At 35.5% G+C, this 25,825-nt stretch overlaps 1 protein-coding gene across 2 annotated transcripts in view; it reads right to left on the reverse strand.

The window, feature by feature from the left end:
• LRRFIP2 (LRR binding FLII interacting protein 2) overlaps positions 1 to 25,825 on the reverse strand; it is a 103,958-nt gene that overhangs the window by 71,721 nt on the left and 6,412 nt on the right. The window contains exon 3 of one of the 2 annotated variants that reach the window (XM_006905759.3): positions 13,280 to 13,426. In XM_006905759.3, the coding sequence (XP_006905821.1) occupies positions 13,280 to 13,369 (90 nt within the window). In that variant the 5' untranslated portion in view covers positions 13,370 to 13,426. Of the gene's footprint in view, positions 1 to 13,279; positions 13,427 to 25,825 lie in introns of those variants that run through there. The other variant, XM_015596977.2, reaches the window with a different exon arrangement.

Here is a 25,825-nt window from a genome sequence, read left to right on the forward strand (position 1 = left end):
TCAGTATAGGATGACGGAAAAGTTCTGGAGATGATGGTGGTGGTTGCGCAACAGTGTGAATGTACTTACTGCCACTTAAAGATGATTAAAATGGTAAATTTTGTTATGTACATTTTACCACAAAAAAAAGTTAGTTAATTTAAAGTTAGTATTAGATATGAAATCAAAAGTATTCAGGAGCCTAAATCATTCAATTACTTGTAGAATTTTGGGGCCGATATGACTCAAACTCTTAAAGTTAATATGAGAGTCCAGGAACTGGAAATTCAGGTTCAAAAGTTACCTGTGAAGTCAAGTAGGTGATAAGACTGGGTTTCTAAAAATGATTCTAACAGATAAACTTTCAAATATTAAGCACATTAAAGCAGATTAAAAAATAAAATCTAATTGGATAGGTATAAAATTTTATTCTTCCTAGAGCAGTGAAAATGCTTTCACAAAAAGCATAACTAAATTTGGATAGAATTAAATCCATTTCTTACTAAATAGTTGGGGCAAATTGAAAAAAAAAAAAAACAGCAAAAATCATGGGCTTTGATCATCCCTGAAACAAATGCTTTAGGTTATATTAACTCATAAACCTTCTGAATTTGTAGAATGTTCATTTTATCACTAAACAAATAATTAGGAATTATATAATGGTCAGTAAGAAACAACTTCTAGGAAAAGATTAAAACTAAATATGTAGTATAATTTGAGCATGACTACATTAGGAATTTTTCCTTCATCATCAGAATTTTGTATTTATGCTCTTTTGGAATTTTAGAAAAAAACAGATGAGATGCAGTAAAAGATAACTCCATTTTAAAATGAGCAAAGGATTTTAAATAGATATTTCTGTAAAGGAAATATACAAATAGCTAATCGCCACATAAAAGGATCTTCAATATCATTAGTCATCAGGAAAATACACATCAAAAACCACATTGAGAAAAAAAAAAAGCAAATTGAGATACCACTCAGGCTTACTAGGATGGCTATAATAAATAAAAAAAAAAATTTTTTTAACCAAAAATAACTATCGTTGGCAGGGATAGAGAAAAATTCACTGCTGATAGAAATTTAAAATAGTGCTGCCACTATTGAAAGCAGCTTAGCAGTTCCTCAAAACATTAAACATAGACCACAATACCTAGCATGTACTTCTAGATAAGTACCTAAGAGAAATGAGAAGATATATCGACACAGAATCTTATACATGAATGTTCTTTGGCAGCATTATTCATAATAATCTAAAAAATGGAAAACAACCCAAAATTTTCATCAACTGATGAATGGATAAACAAATTGTGGTATTATCCATACAATGGAATATTATTCAGCCATAAAGGAAATACTGATATAGGCCACCATATGGATCAACCTTAAAAACTATGCTAAATTAAAGAAGACAGACACAAAAGGACATAAATTGCAAAATTCCATTTATATGAAATGTGCAGAATAGGCAAATCCAGAGGCTGGGGCAAGGGGGAGATGGAGAGTGGCTGCTAATTGTTATGAGGTTTCTTTTTGTGCTGACAAAATGTTCTGCAATTAGAAGGTGGCATTGGTTGGACATCCTTGCAAAATACTAAACACCACTAAAATTGTATACTTTAAAATAATAAACTTTATGGCATGTGAATTATATCTCAATTTAAAAATTTTTAATAGATATCGGGAACATAAAAAATACGCCTAAGATAAACTAACAGTAAAATATGTAAAATTCCAATATATAAAATTCAATATATAAAATAAGAAAAAAGGAATCTTATGATCTAGTAAGTTTGGAAAATGCCAGGTTAAACTTTTTTTAAAAATCATAGTCTTTAATAATATACATTATGACTCTCCAAGAAAAAGATAAAAGAGCATTTCTCAGACTTACTTGCCCATACTACCAAATAAACCCTATATAATTCTTCAAGGATCATGCTCCAAGGAACGCATTTGGGAAACTAATTAAATTCACAGCAGTATATCAGGGTCCAATTCAAACTGTATTAATTTTGTTCAAGGGGAACCTTACCTCTGATCTTAATATTTATAAAATTAAATCATGTTATCAGAATAATCTCTTCACAATCAAAACTCAAATTTTCAAAATAATGGGAAGACGAGACCTCACAATAACTATCATCATTTGAGCATTTACTTAGCAAAGCTAGGTGCTTATTTTCCTCTAATCCACAAAGAAAAGTAACCCCTTGAGGTACAGAAAGGTTCAGTAAGTTGCCCAATATCCCCTGGCCAACAAGTGTGGCAGCTGAGATCCACATCCTAAGAATGTCTCCATTAAATGTTCTTAACTATGTTGCCACAACCTGTATCTTTAAACTCCCCCCACCCCCAAGCATAAGAGCAGATCCTTAGACAAATAATAAAAGTTTACTTTAGATGAATTATTCTAGGATTTTCAACCTAGCATAGATTCCCTCTTTTCTGCGAAACGGTACCATTCTGGTTCTTATTTCTTTGACCATGACTTTACCGCAAATGTAGGTAATCTTCTCCCTTGCTGTACGCACCCTTTCTTTCCATCTTTTTACTCCACATTTTTAACTATCAGCCAATGAAAATGACTCAAATCTAGTACCTCAAGCTTCGACCAAAATCAAAGCCTACATTTCTGTCTGGTGGATCTCTTCTTATAAATTTAAGAGTGAATAAAAGCAACCTCACCTTCCCTCAGTAAACAGGCTTTGCTTCCCTATTTTCCAATTCCAGAAATGAAACCCCTGTTACACTTGTTCAAAACCCAAGGTCTCAGGGCCTCCTACTTCCTGCTAAATCTTCCTTTACAATATCCCCTGAATCCAAACTATAATTTCCATTTCTACAGACTCCCCATCTTTCAAGCAGGCTCTTACCACTTTCACCTAGAATACTTTGTTATCTAATTCTAACTCCACTTTCTCCATTTCAACTTCTCTCCCATCCTTTCTATTCCATACTGTTGATATTAATCTGCCTGAAACAACAAGGAACAAGAGAGATAAAACATCCTAAAGTAAAATATGACTAACCATGATGTATTTTACAATGCTCAATACACAAAAGCTTCCTTATACCTTCTGAATTTTAAATTTGGATTCTGTTACTGCTTTAGTTAAATAAATGCAGGAGAACAGGCTAAAATAGACTTGCTACAGCTCCCAGTGGTCAGAAACTCAACCGAGGCCAATCCTATTATAAATCTTCCATCTGTCCAATGGGTGTACAAGTAAGGCAGGATCTATCCAATGCACTGGGCAGTGCTGTTTCCTTGGAATATAATCCGCAAGTCAAATTTCATTTGGGACTTAGTTGAAAAAGAAAAAGGTTATGTTTAAGTTTGAATCCATTCTCCTAATTCAAAGGCGAGAGAATTATACTCTATAACCATATAAATATTAAATACATATATATACCCCTTCTGACACATACACACATCTGCCATGCTATCCTGTAAATTCCACCCCCTCCCCATGGACTCTGGCCCATCTATCTGATCTCCCTTCTCTGCCTTCACTCTATTCTTCAATTGGTTTGTTCTTCTCATTGCAAGTAGGTTCAAAGTCTCTCTCATCTCTAAAAAACAAACAGGCAAAAAATCCTTCCTGGTTCAATTTGGCCTTATCTTCTCTTTACTCACACGTCCCTCTCAGTTCTCTCTTCAAATGACTACATTCCAGCTTCTGCCCAAATCACTTGATTGAAACTGCTCATGCAAAAGTCACTAATGACCTCTAACTACCAAACCCAATAAATTTTTCTGTTCTTATTTCACTTGTCCTTTCTGGACTTCCAACATCATTGACCACTCAATTCCTTTCTGGTTTTCCTCTTGACTCTCCGACCTGTCTTAGAATCATTCATGGGCTCATTTTCTCTGCTAGCTCCCTAAATTTTAAAATAAAGCTTCCAGGCTCGATCTCACTCTTTTCACTCCATGTTCCCTTCCTGGGTGATACTGGTAGTCCACAAATTTCTGTGTCCAACTCAGACTTTTCTCCCATAGTCCTAATCCAATTAGCTATTAAACACTGGGGCCATCCCACTGGAACCTCTGGTTCAATATATCACAAATTGACTTTATAATCTTTCCCTTAAACTTCCTCTCTCTTTATAGTTCTCATTTGCTGTCTTATCACCCAAAAAATGAAATGAAGACTCATAAGGCTTATTTTTACCCTCCTTCCACATTCAGTCACTAAATCTCAACTACCTAGCTCCCATCAAGATTCGCTTTACTATTTCTTCTATCCAAACTTTTCTCTCTTCCCACTTTACTGCCTTAATTCATGCTCTCGTCATCTCGCACAAAGATAACTATAGCAGCTTCTTAACTAGTTTTCTGCCTCCTACCAGTTACACGGTAGCTAAAGCAATTATACTGTACCTCAAATCTGAACAAATTTTACCCTTCAATGGCTCGCCACAGCTTTCAAAATCAAATTTGAACTGCTCAGCACACAAATTCCTTCATGAATGCCCCGTACTTTCTCTCCAGCATCATCTCCTCCCTTTTCCAACCTCTCTCCAGTCATAATGAGCTATTATTCTGGCAATTCCCACACAGTTCCAGTTTTCTCACACCCCTGTGCCTGTAGAACGCTTAAGAAGCAATACACAAAAACTCATGAAAGAATAGAGATATGTATTAGAACTTTTAAAACATGGACAGGAAGCCTATCTTATTATTTTATTACAGTAGTTCTCTGTTAGCGGGGGAAAGTTTAGAGCCTTAAGCTTGGTTTATAATGTCTTCTTTCTTCCTCATATCTTTTAAAATAAAATATCTGAAACAATTGTCACAAAACGTTGATGTCAGTTAATGCTGGGTGGTGGACTCATGGATACTTACATTAAATTTTCATAATTTGACAGAAATGCACTGAACTGAGCCAAGACTAGAATTGCAGCTTGCATGTATATCCATAATATAAAATCTATGCAACTGGCATGAGTTAAGAGAGATAAAATACAATCTGGACTTTACAGACTATTCTTTAATTTCAATAAATTTCAGATACATAATTCTAGAAAGTGAAACATTCAAGGAAAATGACTAAATCGCACAGCTAAGACTCAGAGTTTACTGTTTAATTTTGTTTATTCTTCCATGACACTCATGCTAAAAGAACCCTGAAAAACAAATTGAGACATAATATTTATTGTGTTGCTATGGTTTCCAAATTAACAAATAAAAATTATGACTTGATTTCCTAGCAACTTCTCTTTAGTAGAAAAATTTTAGGTACCATTTTTCTTCGATCTTACAGTGTAATTATGTTTAAGCACCTTTTTAAAAGTTTTTGGTAGTTGAAGACTAAATATTTAAATTTTTCTAGGCATAAACATCAATGTATATTAGACAAAATCTAGGAATTTTAAACCATTTTCTTCTGATGTCAAACAACTATATCTTCCTTTTATTCAGAGATCTTTTAATAGCAAAATATTCTTTTGGTATGAGAGAGGAAATTTAAGATTACAGACTTTATAACTGAGATCTGAATACAACCTAATTAACAGCACAGCAGAACTAGAAACTTTAGATCTGCAATGATATACCTAACCAAAAGAGAAAATGTGAATCACAGTTCTAGTAGAAATACCCGGGGTGGAGCGGGCGGGGGCGTCGAATGGCAATGAATGAATTCGGCCAGAGATCCGCAAACTGTTTTATGAAGAGGTAGACAGTAAATATTGTAGGCTTGGCAGTGCACATGGCACAGTTAGAACTACTCAGTTTTGTCTATTTGATTTTTTCTCCATATTCCTGTGACAGAAATAGTGAAGATTATGACAGTGAATGTTATTCCAAATATCTTTCAGTTACACTGACATAAAACTAAGTCTTAAGGTTCAATAATCCTCCCTTAATTCTGGTTAGAGGGGCAAATCAAGGGACAAGGTGATACCAAGAGTAACACCGGCCATCACAGAGCCAGGGCAAGGGGTGGGGGTGGAGGTGGGGGGCAGCACACAGCACCAAGAGACTGATACCCCAACCACATCTCCCACTCGCCTTTGCTTTAGTTCCAGTGAATAAATGGGGAAAAAATGAAGAAAGGTCAGCACTGGACAGTACTGGCTTAATTAATACCAATAGAAAGATCCTCTAAATGACTAAAAACAATAGATTTACTCTTTCAAAGGATTTGTCTAATAAAACCAGTAAGTACAAAGGGAAAGGGTTTGATTTAACTGGGTAAAAAAGAAAAACATTCATTTTTTTATAACTGAAAAAATAACTCATATTCCATAATCTTTTATAAATTTTTACGTACCACCACTGAGAACACTTAAAAGTACTGAATTAAGAAAGACTCAAGACTTGATTTTGAAATTTTGGAGCTCTTTAGGCTCCTCCCTTAGGATTGGTTACCTTCAACTCTATACTTTCTCCCTAGACAATCTCACCCACACTCGTAATTTCAATTACCTTCTATACGCTCTATGTGCTCACAAGTCTCAAACGTTTATCTAAAGCCCAGACCACTCCTTTGAGCTCTTGATCTATATTCCCAAAACTGCCTCTTCAAAATCTCCACTTAGATGTCTCACAGGCATCTTAACTCAGCAAATGCCAACATAAATCCATGGTCTTCCTTCCACAAACCTCCTCCCCATTCTAATGTTCCTTACTATTCACCCAAATGCACAAGCCAAAACTTCCCCTCTCTGCTACCCAACCATAGCCACGCACTGAGCATCTACTACTTAACTCTCCATTCCAACCACCTCTCACCATCCCCACTGTCATCACTGCAGGCCAGGCTACCACTGCCTCTGCAAGTCTTATGACTCGTCTCCCTGCATCCACTGATGCCTCTTTCTTATATAATATCCAACCTGCAGTAAAGTCATCTTTTAAGGCACAAATCTGATCATGGCATACCCCTACACAAAACTCCTCAATTTGCCATTGCTCTTAGGGCGCAAATCAAAATTCTAAATACATTCTATAGATAAGTATTTGTTATGGGGGCTGTCCCATGCACTGTAGGATGTTTTAGCAGTATCCCTGGCCTCTACTCAAAAATGCCAGTAGCACACTCCTCTCCCAATTGTAACAGGCAAAAATATCTCTACACACTGACAAATGTCGTCCCCTGGGAGATGAAAACCACCTTTGGTTGAGAAGCATTGACTTGCCTACATTATCTGGCACCTGCCTAACTCTCTGGCTACTCTCCTCTCTGCTGTCCAGGTTACTGTTAACAGTGTTCTTACGGGAGGAGGCACAATGGTTAAGAGTGTAGAAGCCTAAATGCAAATTTCATCTCTACCCTTCTAGTAACTGTTGGGCAAGTTATCTCAATTCTCCATTCTGTGGATTCATCATCAATAAAATGAAAATAGAAGACCACCTCACAGAGTTGTCATGAGAATTAAATTCATTAAAAGTACTTAGTGCAGTGCTGGTAATGTTAGCTGTTGTTCTTAATCCTTGAATTCTCAATACTCTTTCAGCTTCAAAAGCTTATCACACATTCTTTCCTCTGACTGGAAAGTTCTTTCCAAAATCTGACAACTCCCTTTCCCCTAAATAATTCCACTCATTCTTCAAAACTGAGTTGAAAGGATGCCTCCTTGGAGAAGCCTTCCCAAAGCCTGTCAAGTACCCCTTTCATGCACTCTGTAATATAATCATTTACTATTCACTCGAAGCACTTAACACATACCCTGACAATTACAGCTTTCGATTTCAGGAAAAAAAATCACCGTACTAAATGTAGACATTAAATTTGAAGAAAAAAAAGGAGCTGAAAATTGAGGTAGTCCATCATGTAAATTATTTGGTGTCTCTTTTCTTCTCCAGAATCCAGGCTCCATAAGGGAAATGACCGTGTCAGTATGTCCATTCCATGTCCTCCATACCTAACACACACCGACAAGAGCAGATGCTCAATAAACATTTACTGAATAAATGACATTCAAATTTTGGCTTTTTTTAAAAACTATTTTTAAATGAAAGATGGAATTAATGTTCATAATTATCGCTGATTATGGTAATTCTTTGCATTTTTAAAAGCTGCTATCCGTGCCAAAAGTTTTTTAGCCTTAATTTGCCATGGCCTAAAAGTGAATTAAATAAAATAGCAAAATAACTATGAGATCACTAGCTCTACTGAGCAATTATGGTGATCATTCCATATTGTATAAAGCAATAACACTGGACAGTATCTTTTATTTATTTATTTTCTGGACAGTTTCTTTTAAACTAAGCATAAGTATAATTCTTCCTTTTGTATCCTGCTAATTCATAATCAAAAACCACAATTTTGGTTCTCACTACTGGATGCCTAAAATGGCCATTACCTCCTTAGACAGCAAAATGAAATACAACCAAGTGTCATTAACAAATAAATGGATAAACAAGAAGTAGTATATACATACAATGAAATATTATTCAGTCATATAAAGGAATGAAGTTATTTAGAAGGGGAGAAAAAGAAATGAAGTTCTGATGCATGCTATAATATGGATGAAGGATGAATCTTGTAGACATTATGCTAAGTGAAATAAGCCAGACACAAAAGGACAAACATTGTATAATTCCACTTATATGAAATATCTAGAATAGGCAAATTCAAGAGACATAAAGTAGATTAGAGGTTACCAGGGGCTGGGAGAGGGGGAAGTTGGAAGTTATTGCTTAATGGTTACAGAGTTTCTGTGTGGGATGATGAAAAGATTTTAGAAATAGATAGTGGTGATGGTTACGCAACATAGTGAATATAATTAATGCCACTAAATTGTAGACTTAAAAATAGTTAAAATGGCAAATTTTATTACATGTATTTTGACAACTTAAAAAGTTTATAACATAATATACCAGAAACTATTGACTTGTATGCTTCAAATGGGTCAATCATGTTATATGAATCATAATCTCAAAAAAACTATTTTAAAAAATCCAAAAGTTTCTAGCAGCCACGAATATTAAACAGTCATAGAACTTCCTTTCTTCCTTATTACAAGTAGGTTTGAGCACCGAATATGTATACATGTAAATTCTGCTCAACATAAAAGTCTCAGAACACTCTGTTTGCTAGAGTCTAACTTCTACAAAAGATGATCAGTTTCCATGCCTGTCACTGATTCTTTAAATTGAACAGAATTGTGCATTACAAGCCACAATTTTCTTTGGGTCCTGGACCTTTAATGAAATCACAGAATTTCAGAGTAAGAAAGACTCTCAGATAATCAGGTCAAAAAACAAACAACATTCTGATGACTTCCATTTAAAAAGATGTGCATAAAACATGTTTTCTGCATAATTTCCTCTATAAAACAAAGAAAGCAGTACTATTCCAGGTTTCAGTATGTCTTTTTAAAAAGTACTTGCAAAACCCTCAAGAGGCTTCAGTTTTTCTCATAGAATAGTCACCTTAACATTCACCAAACTATGGTAAGGCACCATAACTGGCTTTCATCCTACCCTCATCTTTCTCCTTTTGAGAAGCTAGCTTCCTGTGTTACCTGTTGTTGAGACGGCTCCGACTACTGGCAACCCTATGAATGAGTGCTGTCCACAATGGCCCTGCTCAGCTCCTATAAGACTCATGCCTATGGCTTCTTTTATGGATTCAATCCATCTCATATTTGGTCTTCCTCTTTTCCTGCTGCCTTCTCTTTTTTCCTAGCATTACTTCTTTTCCAAAGAACCCTGTCTTCTCATGATGTGCTCGAAGTAAAACAGCTTTAGTTTTGTTGCTTTTGCCTCCAGTGACGTTTCAGGCTTACTTTGCTCTAGAACCCACTTGTCTTTCTGGCGGTCCAGGGTATCCATAAAGCTCTCCTCCAACACCAAATTTCAAATGAGTCAATATTTTTCCTTTTGGCCTTAGGCAGCTAGCCTTAAGCTAGCTGCCTAAGGCTCCTCAATTTGAAATTTTGTGCTTTCAGGTAATTTTCACTGAAAGCCAACCCTCCAATTGCATTTTCTCCAAACATGTGAAACAATCAAAGCCAAGCAAACAAAAAAGACAAGCATCCAAATCGGTCTTCTGATACTCTAGAGAACTTGCTGGTGACCCCTTCCGACACCTGCTCTTCTGAGCTCTTCTGAGACCTGTGACAGCCCATGCTTCCCCAGCAAAGCAGCAACATGCCTATTACTGACAAAACATGACTTCTAAATACATCCACATTCCCGCCTTCCCAGAGCAGTCTTTGAACTTTTCAACATCTTTTTAAAATGCACTCAAGTTGTACAAAATGAAAAGAATTCTGGAGATCCTGGTACAGAGGTTCTTCAAAAAAGTAAAAATAGAACTACCATATGATCCAGCAATTCCATTTCTAAGTATTTATCTGAAGAAAATGAAAACACTAAAAAAGATATATGCACCCCCATGTTCACTACAGCATTATTTACAATAGCCAAGATATGTCAATCAACGAATGAATGGTTAAAAAAAAATGGTATGTGTATGTGTGTACACACAATAGAATATTATTCAGCGATAAAAAAATTACGAAATCTTGACACTTGTGACAACATGGATAGACTTTAATGGCATATGATCTCACTAATATAAGGATCTGAAAAAAAAAAAAAAACCCAAGCTCATAGATAAAAAGAAGAGACTGCAGATTGCCAGAGGCAGGGGAGGTGGGCGAGTGAAATGGGTGAAGGGAGTCAAAAGTTATAAACTTCCAGTTATGAAATAAATAAGGCATAAGGATGTAATGTACAGCATGGTAGCTATAGTTAATAATACTGTATTGCATATTTGAAAATTGCTAAGAGAGTAGATCTTAAAAGTTCTTATCACAAAAAAAAAATTTGTAATTATGTGCAATGTTGGATGTTAACTAAACTTACTGTGGTGACCATTTTGCAATATACACAAATATCGAATCATTATGTTGTACACCTGAAACTAATATAATTTATAGATCAATTATATCTTAATTTTTAAAATAGGAACATCCAGGATAGGATCTTCTGTGTATTTTGGTTCATGGTTCCCAAACCCGACTTGCCATCAAAGTGCTCTAGGAAGGTGTGGGGTGTGTGCGGGGTGTGTGCGGGGTGTGTGCGGGGTGTGTGCGGGGTGTGTGCGGGGTGTGTTTTTAAACAGATTTCTGAGCTGAACCCTATAGATTCAGATTTAGCTAAGTATGAGGTATAGATTAGGAATCTATAAAATCTGAAAATGCTCCCTGGGAGATTCTAGATGATCAACCATGTTTTAGAACACCTATCTTAATAAGTTTCTTTTTACAAAAAGAGACTATTTTACCTCTAGTCTCACTTTCTATTTCTATTTAATAAGCAACAAAATAGCTTACTGCAAGCTTAACACTGCACTAAAGGTTTACATGCATTATTCCTTTAGTCATCACAACAGCCCTGTAAGACAGGAAGATAGTATTATTCACATTTAATAGAAGAAGGCACCAAAGTCTAGAGTAATTACTTAACAAAATTATTCAACCAGAAACCAAAAAGGTTAGAATTAAAGCCACAGTCTCCAAAGCCCACCTCTTCTGGAAATATGGTACAGTAAAATAAACAATGGCTTTAAATAGCTGAATTCGAATTCCAGTTCTGAAACCTTTTTGACAGTTATCTCTCAGCTTCATCTATTTCTTCACCTATAAGTGAGGCTAATAATAATACCTATCCTGTCTAACTCATGTTTTTGTAAGAACTAAGATGTGAACGTGCTTTCAAAAGTTACAGAAAAACAAGCTATTAATGAAGGAGTTGGAGAAGATTCAGAAACAGTATAGCAGAGTGAGTGGTTAAATGCTCAGACTTTGGAGCCGGAGTTCATGTGTTTCAATCAAAGCTCTGCTATTTCCTAGCTATATGACCTTAGGGAAGTTACTTTTCTAGCTATATGACCTTAGGGAAGTTTCATATAGCTATTTCCTAGCTATATGACCTTAGGGAAGTTTCTTCATCAATAAAATGAAGATAATAATAAAACCAATCGCAGAATTTTGTGAGAATTAAACTGATTAATGTATTTTAAATACTTAGAATAGTGTTTGTCACATAGTAAGCACTGGATGTTAAATAAATACTGGATGTTAGAATATTATCCAAAAAAGGTCAAATACTTAATGACAGTATAAAATGAGCCTAGAAGGTGCTGGTATTTTCTCCCCTTATTCATCTGGTTATATCCCTCCAAATTTGGAAGTAAACATTTTGAGTAGTTTCAATTTTCAACTAAAACTATGTGGCTTCCAAAATACTTCATTCATGCAAATACTTTAGATTGTTATAATGTACTATTATTTCAATTTTAAATATCTTTTACCTTTTTATCTAAAAATATCTCCCTGATTTTTTAAAGTAATTTTGTTAAAGTAATATAAATTTTGTCATCAGTTTTTATAACTTTTCTTTGTTTCAAATATCCTCCTACAGAATTTGACTTCTAATTCAAAAGCTAAGTAGCTTACCAGAGGAAAAATATAACAATGAGCTGGGTCAAAAAAGACTGTGTAATATGTCAAAAGGAAACAGCACTAGCCCTAAATGAGTTAGTTACCAAGAATAACAAAGAGGAAGTGACAAAGGAATAATTCTCACCAAAAGAATATAATTTAATAATACAGTACTCTAAGCAATTTGTATCCTAGATTAGTTTATGGTCAGGTCTGGAACTGCAGATAGAATTAGAGTCTGAAACAAAGTTGGCACCCCACTAAGAAATCACAGCTGAGAGTTACCTTAAATTTCCAATACGCAACGGGAAACGTTGCCAGTGATTCAATAGGTGACAACCCTTTCTGTCCCTTTTTCTTTTTTCTGAGTTGTCAACAAACTGAAACAAAAAATGCTTCAAAAGCCCTGTTACTAACTAAAAGTTAAACATAAAAATTCTACTGCAATATTTAAAAAGAAAACAGAAAGACACTGAGCAGATACCAAATAGGATTATTTGTCCACCTTTTTACAGTGCCCCATGGAATAAATTAACCGTATATAGCCCAAAAAGCATTTCTATAAAATATTTATCATATCTTTAAGATTCTCATTACTTTACGCTTCAATGCTAAAGATTATTTATAAATTTCAATACTTGTCCCATTAGGACAAGTACCTGGAATTAAAATAATCCACAAAAGTAAAATGAAAAATTAATTTTAGATGAGATAGATATCCAAGTAAAAAGATAATAACTATATTTTATTTTAATACAGTATTTTAGAAGCCAGATACAACATTTTATTCACAGTAAGCATTCTGAAACTAGCTCAATGAATGTCTGTATTGCTCTCACAGAAAACATTCTCATCTGTGCATGTCAGTGTTGAGAGGGAGTTTTCCACACACCTCTCTGGCAATGTTACTCAAAGCTTCATCTTCTGCAGAAAATCGGTCTTTCACAGGTGTTCTTTTCCTTCCTGAACCAGGAGTCCCCATCTTGTCTTCTTGATCTTCTTTTAACTCTGAAAAGTGATTTCACTCTTGTCAGCCCTGAAATAAACAGAAACAGAATAATTTAAGATGTTTCTCTTTGTGCAATGTTAATGCTCATTTATAGATTGACTTTTAACAAAGAGAAATTATATTTATGTATTTACATATAAATTAAAATTAATCACCAATATTTGTTCTCATTATCAAATTATTCCAATAGATTTTAGAATATTTAAATTTATACTAATACTAATTACTGAACCTCCCAACTCTTTTACCATAATGCCCATGGAAGCTTATGAGAATATGTTATATTACCCTCAGAAAACTGCAGCCAACGGTGATTCTACTTGTTTAAGATTACTACAGCTATTTCTAAAATCTATTTCCACTCCAGAGCAAAAAAAAACATTTGAGAAAAGACATTTAACCTAAAACTTGGAGAGAACTTATTCAAAAATTTTTAATATAGTGCCTTAGTTACAAAGGTAACTTGGTTTTTTAGTGTAATTTAAGAAACAATTTCAGTTAAACTATTACCACATAAAAGGTTAAATGAAGGTTTACCATACTGCAATTAACAGTAACCAACACTGTCCATGCAACAAATATCTGAGTGCCTGCTATTGATAGGACTATGGTAGGTGAATATACAGGAATGAACAAAACTGACATAGGTTCACGATTAAGAACATATCTATGGATCTATTGTTGTTGTTATAATTGTGAAAAGTTTATTTTTACAATAGAGAAGAAGAATTAATCCTTTAGGATTAAATAACAAGGATGATAAAGACCATCTAAACTTTCTAACATGTGGTACATATTTGAAATTAAAGATTCTCATGAGAGAATGTATCCTAATTTGTATGACTCCCTCTCTCCTATAGTCTTAGTACAGCTAGCTCATTTAGCTAAATATCCATTAACTTAAATTTTTTTCGTAGCTTTAACAAAAATAAACTGGCAAATTTCATTACACTATGAGTCACAAAGAGATTCTCAAGTAAGTTTGTCCTAATATATTAAACTATATTAAAACTATAAGTGAACTTAATGTACTAAAATTTACTTGATTTAGGCAAATAAAACAGAACCACTCTGTCATTCTATTCTTCCAAAAAGGTTTTCTCCAATAAAATTCAAGCCATTCTCAACTCTTACCTGACACCATTTCTTATTCTCACGGAGCTAGCTTGTTAAGTTTGTCAATCAGAATGAAGACTGACTCTGCCATAGAAAATATATCTAGATATAAGTATGAAAAAAAACTTATAAATGGAAACAAACAAAAAAACTGATGTCTGAAAGCAGCAGCTGATAAATCCAAGCCATGAATCAGGACAATTTATGAAAAGCACAGAGGAGTTTTCTCAGAAGTCTCCCATCATCTCCATCCTCAGCATAATTTAAAGATCATTAATCACTTAATAGTAATGGTATACAAATATTAATCACCTATTGAGAAAAAAGCATCATGCTCAAAGTTCCCTTTCAGACTAGTGACAAATTAGCTAACGCACTTGTCCTTCAGCCAGTTTTCCAAGGACACACTGGAAAACATTTCACAGAAGTAGGATACAAAAACGTAGGCATTTTCTAATTCTAGACACATAAAAATAATCACAGAAGAAAAAAAAAGAGATTCGGGGGAAGAAAAAAAATGGCATAGATGATAGAGGCTCTGTTCCTCCCTCTGGCAACCAAATCAAAGTTGTGACAGAAACAAGGAGCAGCAAGCAAGAAAAAAATCACCTGGGATCTAGATGAAGAAGCCTTACAACTAGAGAGAAACCCAAGAAATCATCTTGCAATGGCAGAAGGTAGGACGGGGCGAGGACGCAGGGCTGCCTGGTCTAGAGCAGCTGCGTGAGACAGAGGCTGCGGCAGCGGCTGAAGACTCTTAAAGGGGCTGCGGCCACGAGCGGATTTTCCTGATAACAAACCTGCTCACTCTGAGCACCAGCGCCGCTATGGCTACACGCAGGGCGCACCAGGGACTTACAGGGAGACATTGTCAGAGTGAGGGCCTAGGCAAGACTCGCTCTATACAGAAGTGCCGGCAGTATCCACTGTTCCCTGTTGAGCCCTCCAGGTCCCAGTGTGCGGACATAGCACCACCATAGCCTTGACGTCATCAAACTGGATAACAGAGGTTGCTCCGCCCAGAGGATTCCCTGAAACCCCACCTCTCCCAACTCAAGGCCCCACTCAAGCCGCATCCAGGTTTATCCTCAGCGAGTCAGGTGCTCCTTGCTGAGCACTGCCTAGACTCACACTGGAAGCAGCTGGCCTCGGTTTCTGATGTGCCCTTTTGAGGCAACTATAAGCACAGCATCTGTGGACTGCTTGCTGAATCATGACAGGTGGCCCCAGAAGAGAAGAGGCTTGGGCTAAATTTGGCCTGCAGCTGAACTCCTCTCAGGACTGTGCCACTGGACACCTACTTCACAAATCCACACTAATAAGACCGGGAGACGTAGGAGCTTTGCTTAGTACATAGAAATAGACACGGAAAGGCAGCCAAAATGGAAAGACAAAGAAGCAGAAACCATATGAGAGAACAGAACAGAGATCCAGATATAATGGAGTTAAGTAATCTAACAGATGCAGAGTTCAAAACACTGGTTATAAAGATGTTCAATGAACTTTTGGGAAGAGTAGATAAATTCAGTGAGAACTTCAACGAAGAGATAAAAAACATAAAAATGGAAATGAAAATTATAAAACGTAACCAATATGAAATGAAGAACGCATTATCTGAGATGAGAAGTATGTTAAATGGCATAAACAAAGGAATAAACAAAGTGAATAAAGAAAAGGATCAAATGCCCTATCTAGAGGATGAGAAAGCCAAGGACACATAATCAGAATGGCAAGAAAAAAAAAGATACCAAGGCTATAAAAATAATTTAAGGAGCATATAGGATACTATTAAGGGTCCAAATATCCATCTGATGGGCATACTTGAAGAAAATCAAGATTTTGAACAGCTGCTTGAAGAAATACTGATGGAAAACTTCCCTCACCTGGTGAAGGAAATGGACATAAAACCCCTGGAAGCTCAGAGAATTCCAAAAACCAGGGATCCAAAGAGGCTCACAACAAGATATATTATAATTAAAATGCCAAAGGTTAAATACAAAGAAAGAATATTAAAAGCAGCAAAAGAATAGCAGATAGTTACCTATAAAGGAACATCCATAAGACTGGCAGCAGATTTCTCAAAAGAAACTATGCAGGACAGAAGGGCTTGGCAAAAAAATATTCGATAGGATGAAGACCCAGGATCTACAAGCAAAAATACTTTATCCAGCAAAGCTATCATCTAGAGTTGAAGGACAGATAAAGAGATTCCCGGACAAAAATAAGTTAAAGGAATTTATCACCACCAAGCCAGTATTACAGGAAATGTTGGAGGGACTTCTTTAAGAAGAATAAATAAAAAAGACTCATTTCAGATTAAAAAACACACAGAGACTAAAAGGAAAGGGATGGAAAAGATATTGCTTTGATGGACCTAGAAGGTATTTAAGTCAGACAGAGAAAGATAAACACTATATGATTTCACTTATATGCAGCATCTAAGGAATTAAAAGAACAAACTAATCAAAAACAGACTCACAAATATAGTGGACAATTTGGTGACGGATAGAGGGGAAGGAGATTTGGGGGACTGGGAGAATGGGGTGACGGGTTAAAGAAGTACAAATTAGTAGCTGATGGACGGTCACGGGAATGGGAAGCATGGCATAGGGAATGCAGTTAGCATTAATATATTGGCTAGGTGGAGGGTTGGGAGAGGGAGGGAGCAATTAGGCGTATCGTTTTATGAACTATATAGATGTGTAACCAATGTACTGTATACTTGAAACTAATTAAGATAAATAATTTTTTAAAAAAGAAATAAGATTTGGCTGGAAGTATATGTAACAGTGGCTTCATTAGAAGGATAGGATGACGGTTGCATTTTTTTTTTTTCATTCTTGATTCTCTAAAATTTCAACAGCATTGGAGAGAGATGCATTTTAAAAAAATAAAAACATTCACATCCAAGGCTCAAAGAATAAACTGGCCCCCAAGTGGACTGCACTGAAATTAGGTACAAATTAGGTACAATATGCAATACAGCTGAGACACACTATCTAAAGCCACGGCTGGTGTCACTCTTTTGAATATATTTCTTTCTCCTCTTTCCCCAGAATCTATTTTGCTTCTTTCTCAACTAACACTCCCTTAGACCTTAGACCTGCCAGGATATTCCAAGCACACAGATTTACATAAAGAATTATCTTTTCTTAAAAAATGCTTCAAAACAAAACTATTTCAACAAGCTTCAGGCTAACCTGAGAGAAAGATGACAAGAAAAGGAACACAGGCAGAGGCTAAGTAGGAAATGGGAAAAATGTCCTGTCTTCCTTTCCCTTATCCTATCTATAGGTTCCTACGTGTTTACTTGACTGACAGGCCAGGTCCTATCACCTTTTTCAACTGTACAAGAGGCAGATTAACTATTACTTATTTCAAAAAAACAATCTAGTGCTTTTGAAAGAATTATATAATTTGTATTCTGCAGGCAGGTATCCTTAAAGGTTTTCAGCTCCTATGCAAACGATCTTCTAATAATTCCAGAACATTCTATATCAGTGATAGAGAGAATCCTTAAAAGAAATAAGATTCCTGGCATATCCAACGGAAAAGTGCTTTTCAACAAGATGACAAAAATAAGGACGTAGACTCAAATAGATTATTTCCAGTTTCTGATCCTGATAGAACTTTCAGTCAGGTTCTATCTCATGTCACATTTAGAAAAGAACCCTTTTCTTCTGGAGCTATGTTCTCCTCTTCCAGCTTTTCCTTAGTGGTACTGACTAAACCAAGAGCTGAACCTTTACATCCACTGAAAAGAACAAAACTGCCTGCTTTTTTGTCAAGTCCTTTACCTAGGCAATGTCACACTGATTTTTCTCCAGATGGTTTCGCCATTAAGTATTTGTCTACCTAAGGGAAAGAAGGGAAGTACCTTCAGAATGTTGTGGAATATAAACCTTCCAAAATAGACAGATATATCAAAAAGGCTTTCTCTTCCCCAAGGAGCTTCTAATATAACACATTTCTGAAAAAACAGGCATTTTGCCACCTTAAGTGGCACTTTAATCATGATATTGTTCCCTTTTGTGAGAACAGAATGTGTATGTAATGCCATCATGTCACATTCTAAATACAGCACACTTAATTCTGTCTGGACACTGATAGTTGCAGTTTCCTTATATCTAAGTATTTCATCATGGAAAACTCAGAAAACATTGGCATGGTCTTTCCATCGGAATTGTAATTAACACTGGCCTGCACAATAAAACACTGGGTAGTTATTCATAAGCAAACTGCAGTATCTTAAATGGTACCTGAACTAAAGACTTAGTGTGACTGCAGTTGTTGCCATAGGATGAAATTTCAAGTGAGAGAATCTGAGTTCAACTGACTGCACAACCAATTGCCCTTCCTACTGCCTAAGCTTTGGTTTCTTCATCTATAGAGCAGAAACAACTATCTCGACTATTTAACATGGTTAATGTGAAGCTCAAAGGAGTTAAGACAAATGCAATCACTTAATAAACTTATACAACACTTCATAAATGTTTAAAGTATCTTGAATTAACTACTTCTTTTACATATTTAGCTAATAAAGTTGACAAAAGAGCAATCCTTGCTTTTCTTTACAGTTTCATACTTTTACGTAACAAAAATATCTTCAAGTTATTTCTTCCAGCATGCATTATGTGATATCATTAGCCACATTAAGAATTTTTGCTAAAGCATAGAACAATCTGGGAAAAATAAAAATGCCTTGAACTATAATCATTATACTATACAGCGCATTCACACAATAAAAACAAAAATAAAGAAATTTTTAAGATACTTTGTGGTATTCAAAGTCTATTTTTGAAAATTTAAATGAATACACAAGTTTGGGAGTGTGGACTTATAATGGGTATTAGTCCCCTTATTAGAAAACTTGACTTAGAAGGAAAAAGAAGATAGAGGTCATTAAATGGTACACTTAAGATCTATGCATACCGTTCTATGTAATTTTTACCTCAAAAGAAAAGACCTCTAAACTAATATTGAACTGGAATGAAGTGTACTGATATCTGCTGCTTATTTTGAAATGCATCTCCCAAAATGTGAAATAATGGATAGAGGAATAGATAAAGAGGATAGATAGGTGATAAAGTATAATAAAACATTAATAGTAGAATCCAGGTAGTAGATACATGAGTGTTCACAGTAGAACTTTCAACTTTTCTGTATGTTTGAAAATTTTTATAAAAAAGTGTTGGGAAAAAAATGGTTGAGAAGGGTACATGACTAGGTGAATAAAAGGCACAGGAACTGGGAATTGCAATAGAAAAATATTATTTTCTCAATTTTGTTCCACAGTGTTTTGGGGTTTTCAATAAACAAAGTAGGATTATAAAAATTTATGTTAGTCATCTTTGGTAAAACCATAATTTTCTACCAGATTAACATTAACCATCACTTTTAGAAACAAAATAAAATTCTAAGTAAATGAAAAACACATTGCTAATTTTAAATAAATGAACACCATTGAATTAATCTTTAAAATTAGAAATCTGACTCAAATCAACAGGTCCATTTAGAACAAAGAAGCAAACACTAATGTCCCCTAAGTCCTGGGGAAAAAAACACCAATTTTCAAGTCCACAAGTTTTTATCATTAGAGCAAAATTCTTTGAAATTTTCAGGTTTTCTTGAAGACTTCTATCATTCCTTCCACCCATGTAGCTCAATCATTAGGAAAAAAAAATAGTAGTGACATGAGATACTTCTGTAGCAGAAAGGAAGAAGCCAACATTTTCCCTTTCTTGAGCCGTGTTTATTGGTCAGGTTCAGGTAGCCTAAACCTATCTTAAATAGAAAGGCAAAGTAATGCCCTGAAATGGTAGGCAAGATACCAGTCAGGCCCATAAAAGATAAAAGTCAACAAGATAAAATGCAATATAAGTACAATGTTCATGAGAGAAGGAGTAGAGAAAAGAGCACAGCTGAAAACACAGCTGTCGGAGACGCTAATCCAAGTGCCAATACAATCTAAAGACACATGCAATGAGTTCCCCCTTTAGATACATGTACTTCTGCTCATAAAATACCTAATACCAACACTGGTGGCTCCTTTTTAAAAAATTAAAGAGAAACTGACCCTCTCCATTCCCATGCCTGCTCGTCCTCCACCCTCACCCCCACCCCCCACATACACACATTCCAGAGAAACAGAGAGAAGATACCATTAATAAAATAACTTTCCAGAAGTTAACGACTAAGTTGCCAGAGTCAAAGAAACCACAGAATGCTCAATATAAGTCTTTAGTTTACACCAAGGTATTTATAGTGAATTATCATAATTTATCATGAATTATCATGAATTTCAAACAGTGGGGACAAGGATGATTTTAAAGCTTCCATGGGTGGGAAAATCAGGTCATGTATAAAGGATTAACAACTAGAATGGCTTCAGATTTCCAAAAGTAATTCTGGAAACAAGATCATAGAGCGATTCCTTCAAACTTCTGAAGGAAAATTATAGACAATCTTTAAGCAGCCTATGTCCAAACCACTCTGTTCTCATAATACTTGATAACTGAAGACATTTTCAGATATGGTCTTAAAAATTTACTCCTTTTAACCCCTTTGTCAATCAGCTACTAGAAGACATACTTCATCCAATAAAAGAGAAAATCAAGAAAGGAAGCTTAGCGTTCAGAAAATAAATCCCACAGAGAAGAGGGCCAGAGGGCAAGATAGATATTCCAGGAAGAAAGCTACAGATCGAAGCAATGTGATTCGAGAAACATACTGGAAGACTGTCATCACTAAAATCTTCACAGCCTTTGTGATTTTTTAATATGAGGTGAGCCTTGTCCAGGTTTTTGTCTGAATTTAGTTTGCCTTGACATAATGTTGATGAAGTTCTTGCTGTCCCTTTCCCTGGTGCCTAGACTGGCTGAGGACTTATTTCACACCACAAAAGTGTTTTGCTTTTACCTATTCTTGAGAGCTAGAGCATGATGAGTATAGAAGCAAAAACATATAGAGAAGCATACTCCCCCAACCACACTTCTAGATTAGTACCTTGTAAAGACTTCAGCTCTGCCTGATGCCCTGATTTTGGTCTTAAGGTTTCCCAGGACTAACAAACTTTCCCAGTGACTTACCAGTAAGGGCTCAAGGAAGATTCTGTTCAGCTTATCTTCTCCTGGGAGCCTGAATATAATAGTGGCAACATGGACATATCCTTTCACAGCTAGGTTTATGCTTGCTATTCAGTTTTTCAAAACCAAACAAGATAGGGCTTAGGAAGACATACTATGGCAGAGACTGGCTTATTGTTCACCAAGCCATTTCCCTTTTCTGCCCACAGCTATGCTACATTTTACAGACTTCCTTGCCATTACATGCAGCCATTTGAGTTCTAGCCAATGGAATGTGGGCAAAAGTGATGTATGCCATGTCCAAGCCTGGCCCATCAAATTTTCCACATAATCTATCACTGAGGTCTTTGCCCTCAAATCTGCCAGCCAGATGCAGAGAACTCAGTGAATGTCTCTGAGGCCACAGGGGATGGCAGAGTCACTAAATAGAAGGGGCCTGGATGACTGTGCGCAACAAATTATTCCTTTGCCACTATTTCTAACAGCAGACAGAGATATGAATGAGACATAAATTTTGTGTTAAACCACTGAAAGTTGGGGGTTGTTTGTTAAAGTAGTTTAGCCAATCTGACTGATAAACACAAAAAGGTGGTAGAGCTATTCAGATTTTCAAAATTAAACAGCATATGGATTAGAAACACATATGGAAGGTGGGATGGATTGCAGGGTTGGGGGGTTGGTCCCAATGGATGATTAATACGTAAAATGGGATTGTGATCACCTGGAGAGGAAGGGGTGCCACTAAAGGATATATACAGGGAACTTCTAGGATAATTGTAATGATCCATTTCTTGACCCAAGTAGTAAGACCATAGGTGCTCATTTTATTATTCTTCCTGAAACTGTATTATTTCGTATTTGCCTAAAATACATTAGATAGATAAAACAAACACTTGAAAAATCTGTTGGAGCATTTGGGGAAAATAGAGTGAATAGAAAATTAAGCCAAAAACCAATTAAAAAAAAAAAAAACAAATAAAGTAACTCTTTACCCATTGGAAAAACTGAAACTTAAAAAAGAAAGGAAACAATCATGATACAATACTTGTCTAAGCAGTAAACAATATTTAGTTACAATAAAAATACCAACTTAGTGATTTAAAATTATAAAACTGGAATGTTGCAGGACTTCAGTATCCTCCCTTCTTCTGTGCACACCTTTGTGTAAACACCTCCCTCCCCAAGAATGTGGGCAGGACTTGTGACTTGCTTCTAACCAAAAGAATATGACAAAAGTTATGAGATGTCATTCCATGATTATGTTACATTATACAATACTGTCTAGCTAGCACAGGTCTTCCAGACTTTCCTTGATGGTTTGATGAAGTGGTCATATCGGAGAAACACCATGAGGCCAGAAACTTCAGGTTGCCTCTAAGAGCTGAAAGCAGCCTTCAAGAGCTTGACCAAGTAATCTCTAGTAAGCAAGAAGCCTCAGTCTTAAAACCACAAAGAAATTAATTCTGCCAAAAATCTTAATGAGTTTGGAAGCAGATTTTTATCAGTTGTATCTCCAGATGAGAATTCAGCCCAGCCAACAACTCGATTGCATCCTCGATGAGACCCTGAGCAACAGACCTAGCTAAGTCATACTCAGAGACCCACCCCACAGAAACTCAGGGATAATAAATATGTGTTAAGCTGCTAAATTTGTGTAATTTGTTACACAACAATAAAAAAAGAATACAATAGCTTTTTAAAATGTCGGATGAATAAATTTAGCAAAGCTGTAGGATGCAAAATCAATTCAAAAAAAAAAAAAAAACTCAATTGCATTTCTATACACTAACAATAAACAATCCAAAAAGGAAATTAAGAAAACAATTCCATTTACAATAGCATCAAAAGGAATAAAATACTAAGGAATAAATTCAGCCAAAGAGGCAAAAGATCTGTATACTAAAAACTATAAAATGGTGCTGAAAGAAATTAAAGGAGATTGAAATAAATGAAAAGCCACCCAATGTTCATGGATTAGAAGATTTATATTGTTAAAATGCCAATATCACCCAAAGAAATCTACAGTCAATGCAATCTCTATCAAATCCCAATCACATTTTTTGTAGAAAAACTCAACCTAAAATTAAAGTTCATATGGAATCTCAAGGGACTTCAAATAAACAAAACAATCTTGAAAAAGTATGAAGTTGGAGGTATCATACTTCCTGATTTCAAAACTTACTAGAAAGCAACAGTAAACAAACAGTGTGTTACTAGCATAAAGACATAAAGAATATGATAGAGAGTACAAAAATAAACGCTGGCATATATAGTCAAGTGATTTTCAACAAGATTGCCAAGATCCAATGGGGGAATGGACAGTCTTTTCAACAAATAGTGCTGGGAAAAATAGATATCCACATTCAGGATAAGTTGGACCTTATCTTACATCATATACAAAAACTAATTCATAGTGAATCAAAGAAATAAATGTAAGTGCTAAAACTATAAAACTCTTAGAAAAAAAAAACATATGCAAAAAGCTTCATTGGATTTGGTGATGATTTCTTGGATATGGCACCAAAAGCCCAGGCAACAAAAGAAAAAAAACTTCATCAAAATTACAGTTTTGTACCCTCATACATTGCCGGTGGGACTGCAAACTGGTATAGCCTCTATGGAAAACAGTATGGAGGTTCCTCAAAAAAATAAGAATTGATCTACCATATGATCCAGCAATCCCTCTACTGGTTATTTACCCCAAAGACTTGAAAATCCTTATCCGAAAAGATATTTGCACACCGATGTTCAGAGCAGCATTACTCACGGTGGCCAGGACATGAAAGCAATCGAAGTGTCTTACAGTAGATGATTGGATAAAGAAGCTGTGGTACTTATATACAATGGAATATTACTCAGCCATAAGAAGAAATGAAATATTACCATTTGCAACAACATAGATGGACTTCGAGATAATCATGCTAAGCGAAATAAGCCAGACAGAAAAAGTTGAAAATCACATGATATCACTTACATGTGCGATATAAACCTAAAAGCAACAAATGAAAAGGACAAACAAACAGAGACTCACGGAGGGGTCAAATATAAAGGGGTAGGGGAAGGGTGAAGTGGGTAAAGGGGATCAAATATATGGTAGCTGAAGGAAACTGGACTTTGGGTGGTAAACACACAATAGAATACACAGATGTCAAATTATAATGTACACCTGAAAATTATATAATTGTATTAATCAATGTTACCTCAATAAACAATTTTAAAAAACTTTTAAAAAAATTAAAGTTTTGTGCATCCCAGGACACTATCAGCAATAAAAAAGCAACCCACAGGAGAAAATATTTGCAAATCATGTATCTGATAAGAGATTAATATCTAGACTATATAGAGAACCCCTAAAACTGAGCAATAAAACAAACGACCCAATTCAAAAATGGGCAAAGGGGTTGAATAGATATTTCTCCAAAGAAGATATACAAATGGCCACTAAGCACACAAAAGGATGTTCAAATCACTAATTATTAAGGAAACAAGGATCAAAGCCACTAGAATGGCTGTTATTAAAAAAAGAAAGAAAGAAAATAAGGGTGTCAAAGATGTAGAGACCCTGAACATGCCCAATCCCGTCTGATTTCAGAAGCTAAGCAGGGTTGGGCCTGGTTAGTACTTGGATGAGAGACCACCTAGGAAGACCAGGTGCTGTTGGCATTAAAAAAAAAAAAAAAGATGGAGAGAAATTGGAACCCTTGTTCACTGCTGGTAGGACTGTAAAATGGTGCAGCTGTTGTGGAAAACGGTATGACGACTTCCTCAAAAAATTAAACAGAATTGCTCTATGATCTAATATTTCCATTTATGGGCATATACCCAAAAGAAATGAAAGCAGAAACTTGAATAGTTATTTATACACTTGTGTTCATAACAGCATTATTCACAATAGCTAAAAAGTGAAAGCAAATCAAGTGTCCATCAACATATAAGGATAAACAAAACATGGTATATACATATAGTGGAATATTATTTAGCCTTAAAAGGAGTGAAATTCTCATATATGCTACAACATGGATGAACCTTGAGGACAATGTGCTAAGTGAAATAAGCCAGACACAGAAAGAAATATTATATGATCCCACTGATATGAGGTACCTAGAGTGGTCAAATTCATAGAGACAGAAAGTAGAATAGTGGGGAATGAGGAGTTATTGTAATGGGCACAGAGTTTCAATTTGGGATGATGAAAAAGTTCTGGAGATGGATGGTGGTGACAGTTGCA

Source organism: Pteropus alecto, unplaced genomic scaffold (assembly GCF_000325575.1).
Source record: "Pteropus alecto unplaced genomic scaffold, ASM32557v1 scaffold10, whole genome shotgun sequence".
In the NCBI taxonomy this organism is placed as follows: Eukaryota; Metazoa; Chordata; class Mammalia; order Chiroptera; family Pteropodidae; genus Pteropus; species Pteropus alecto.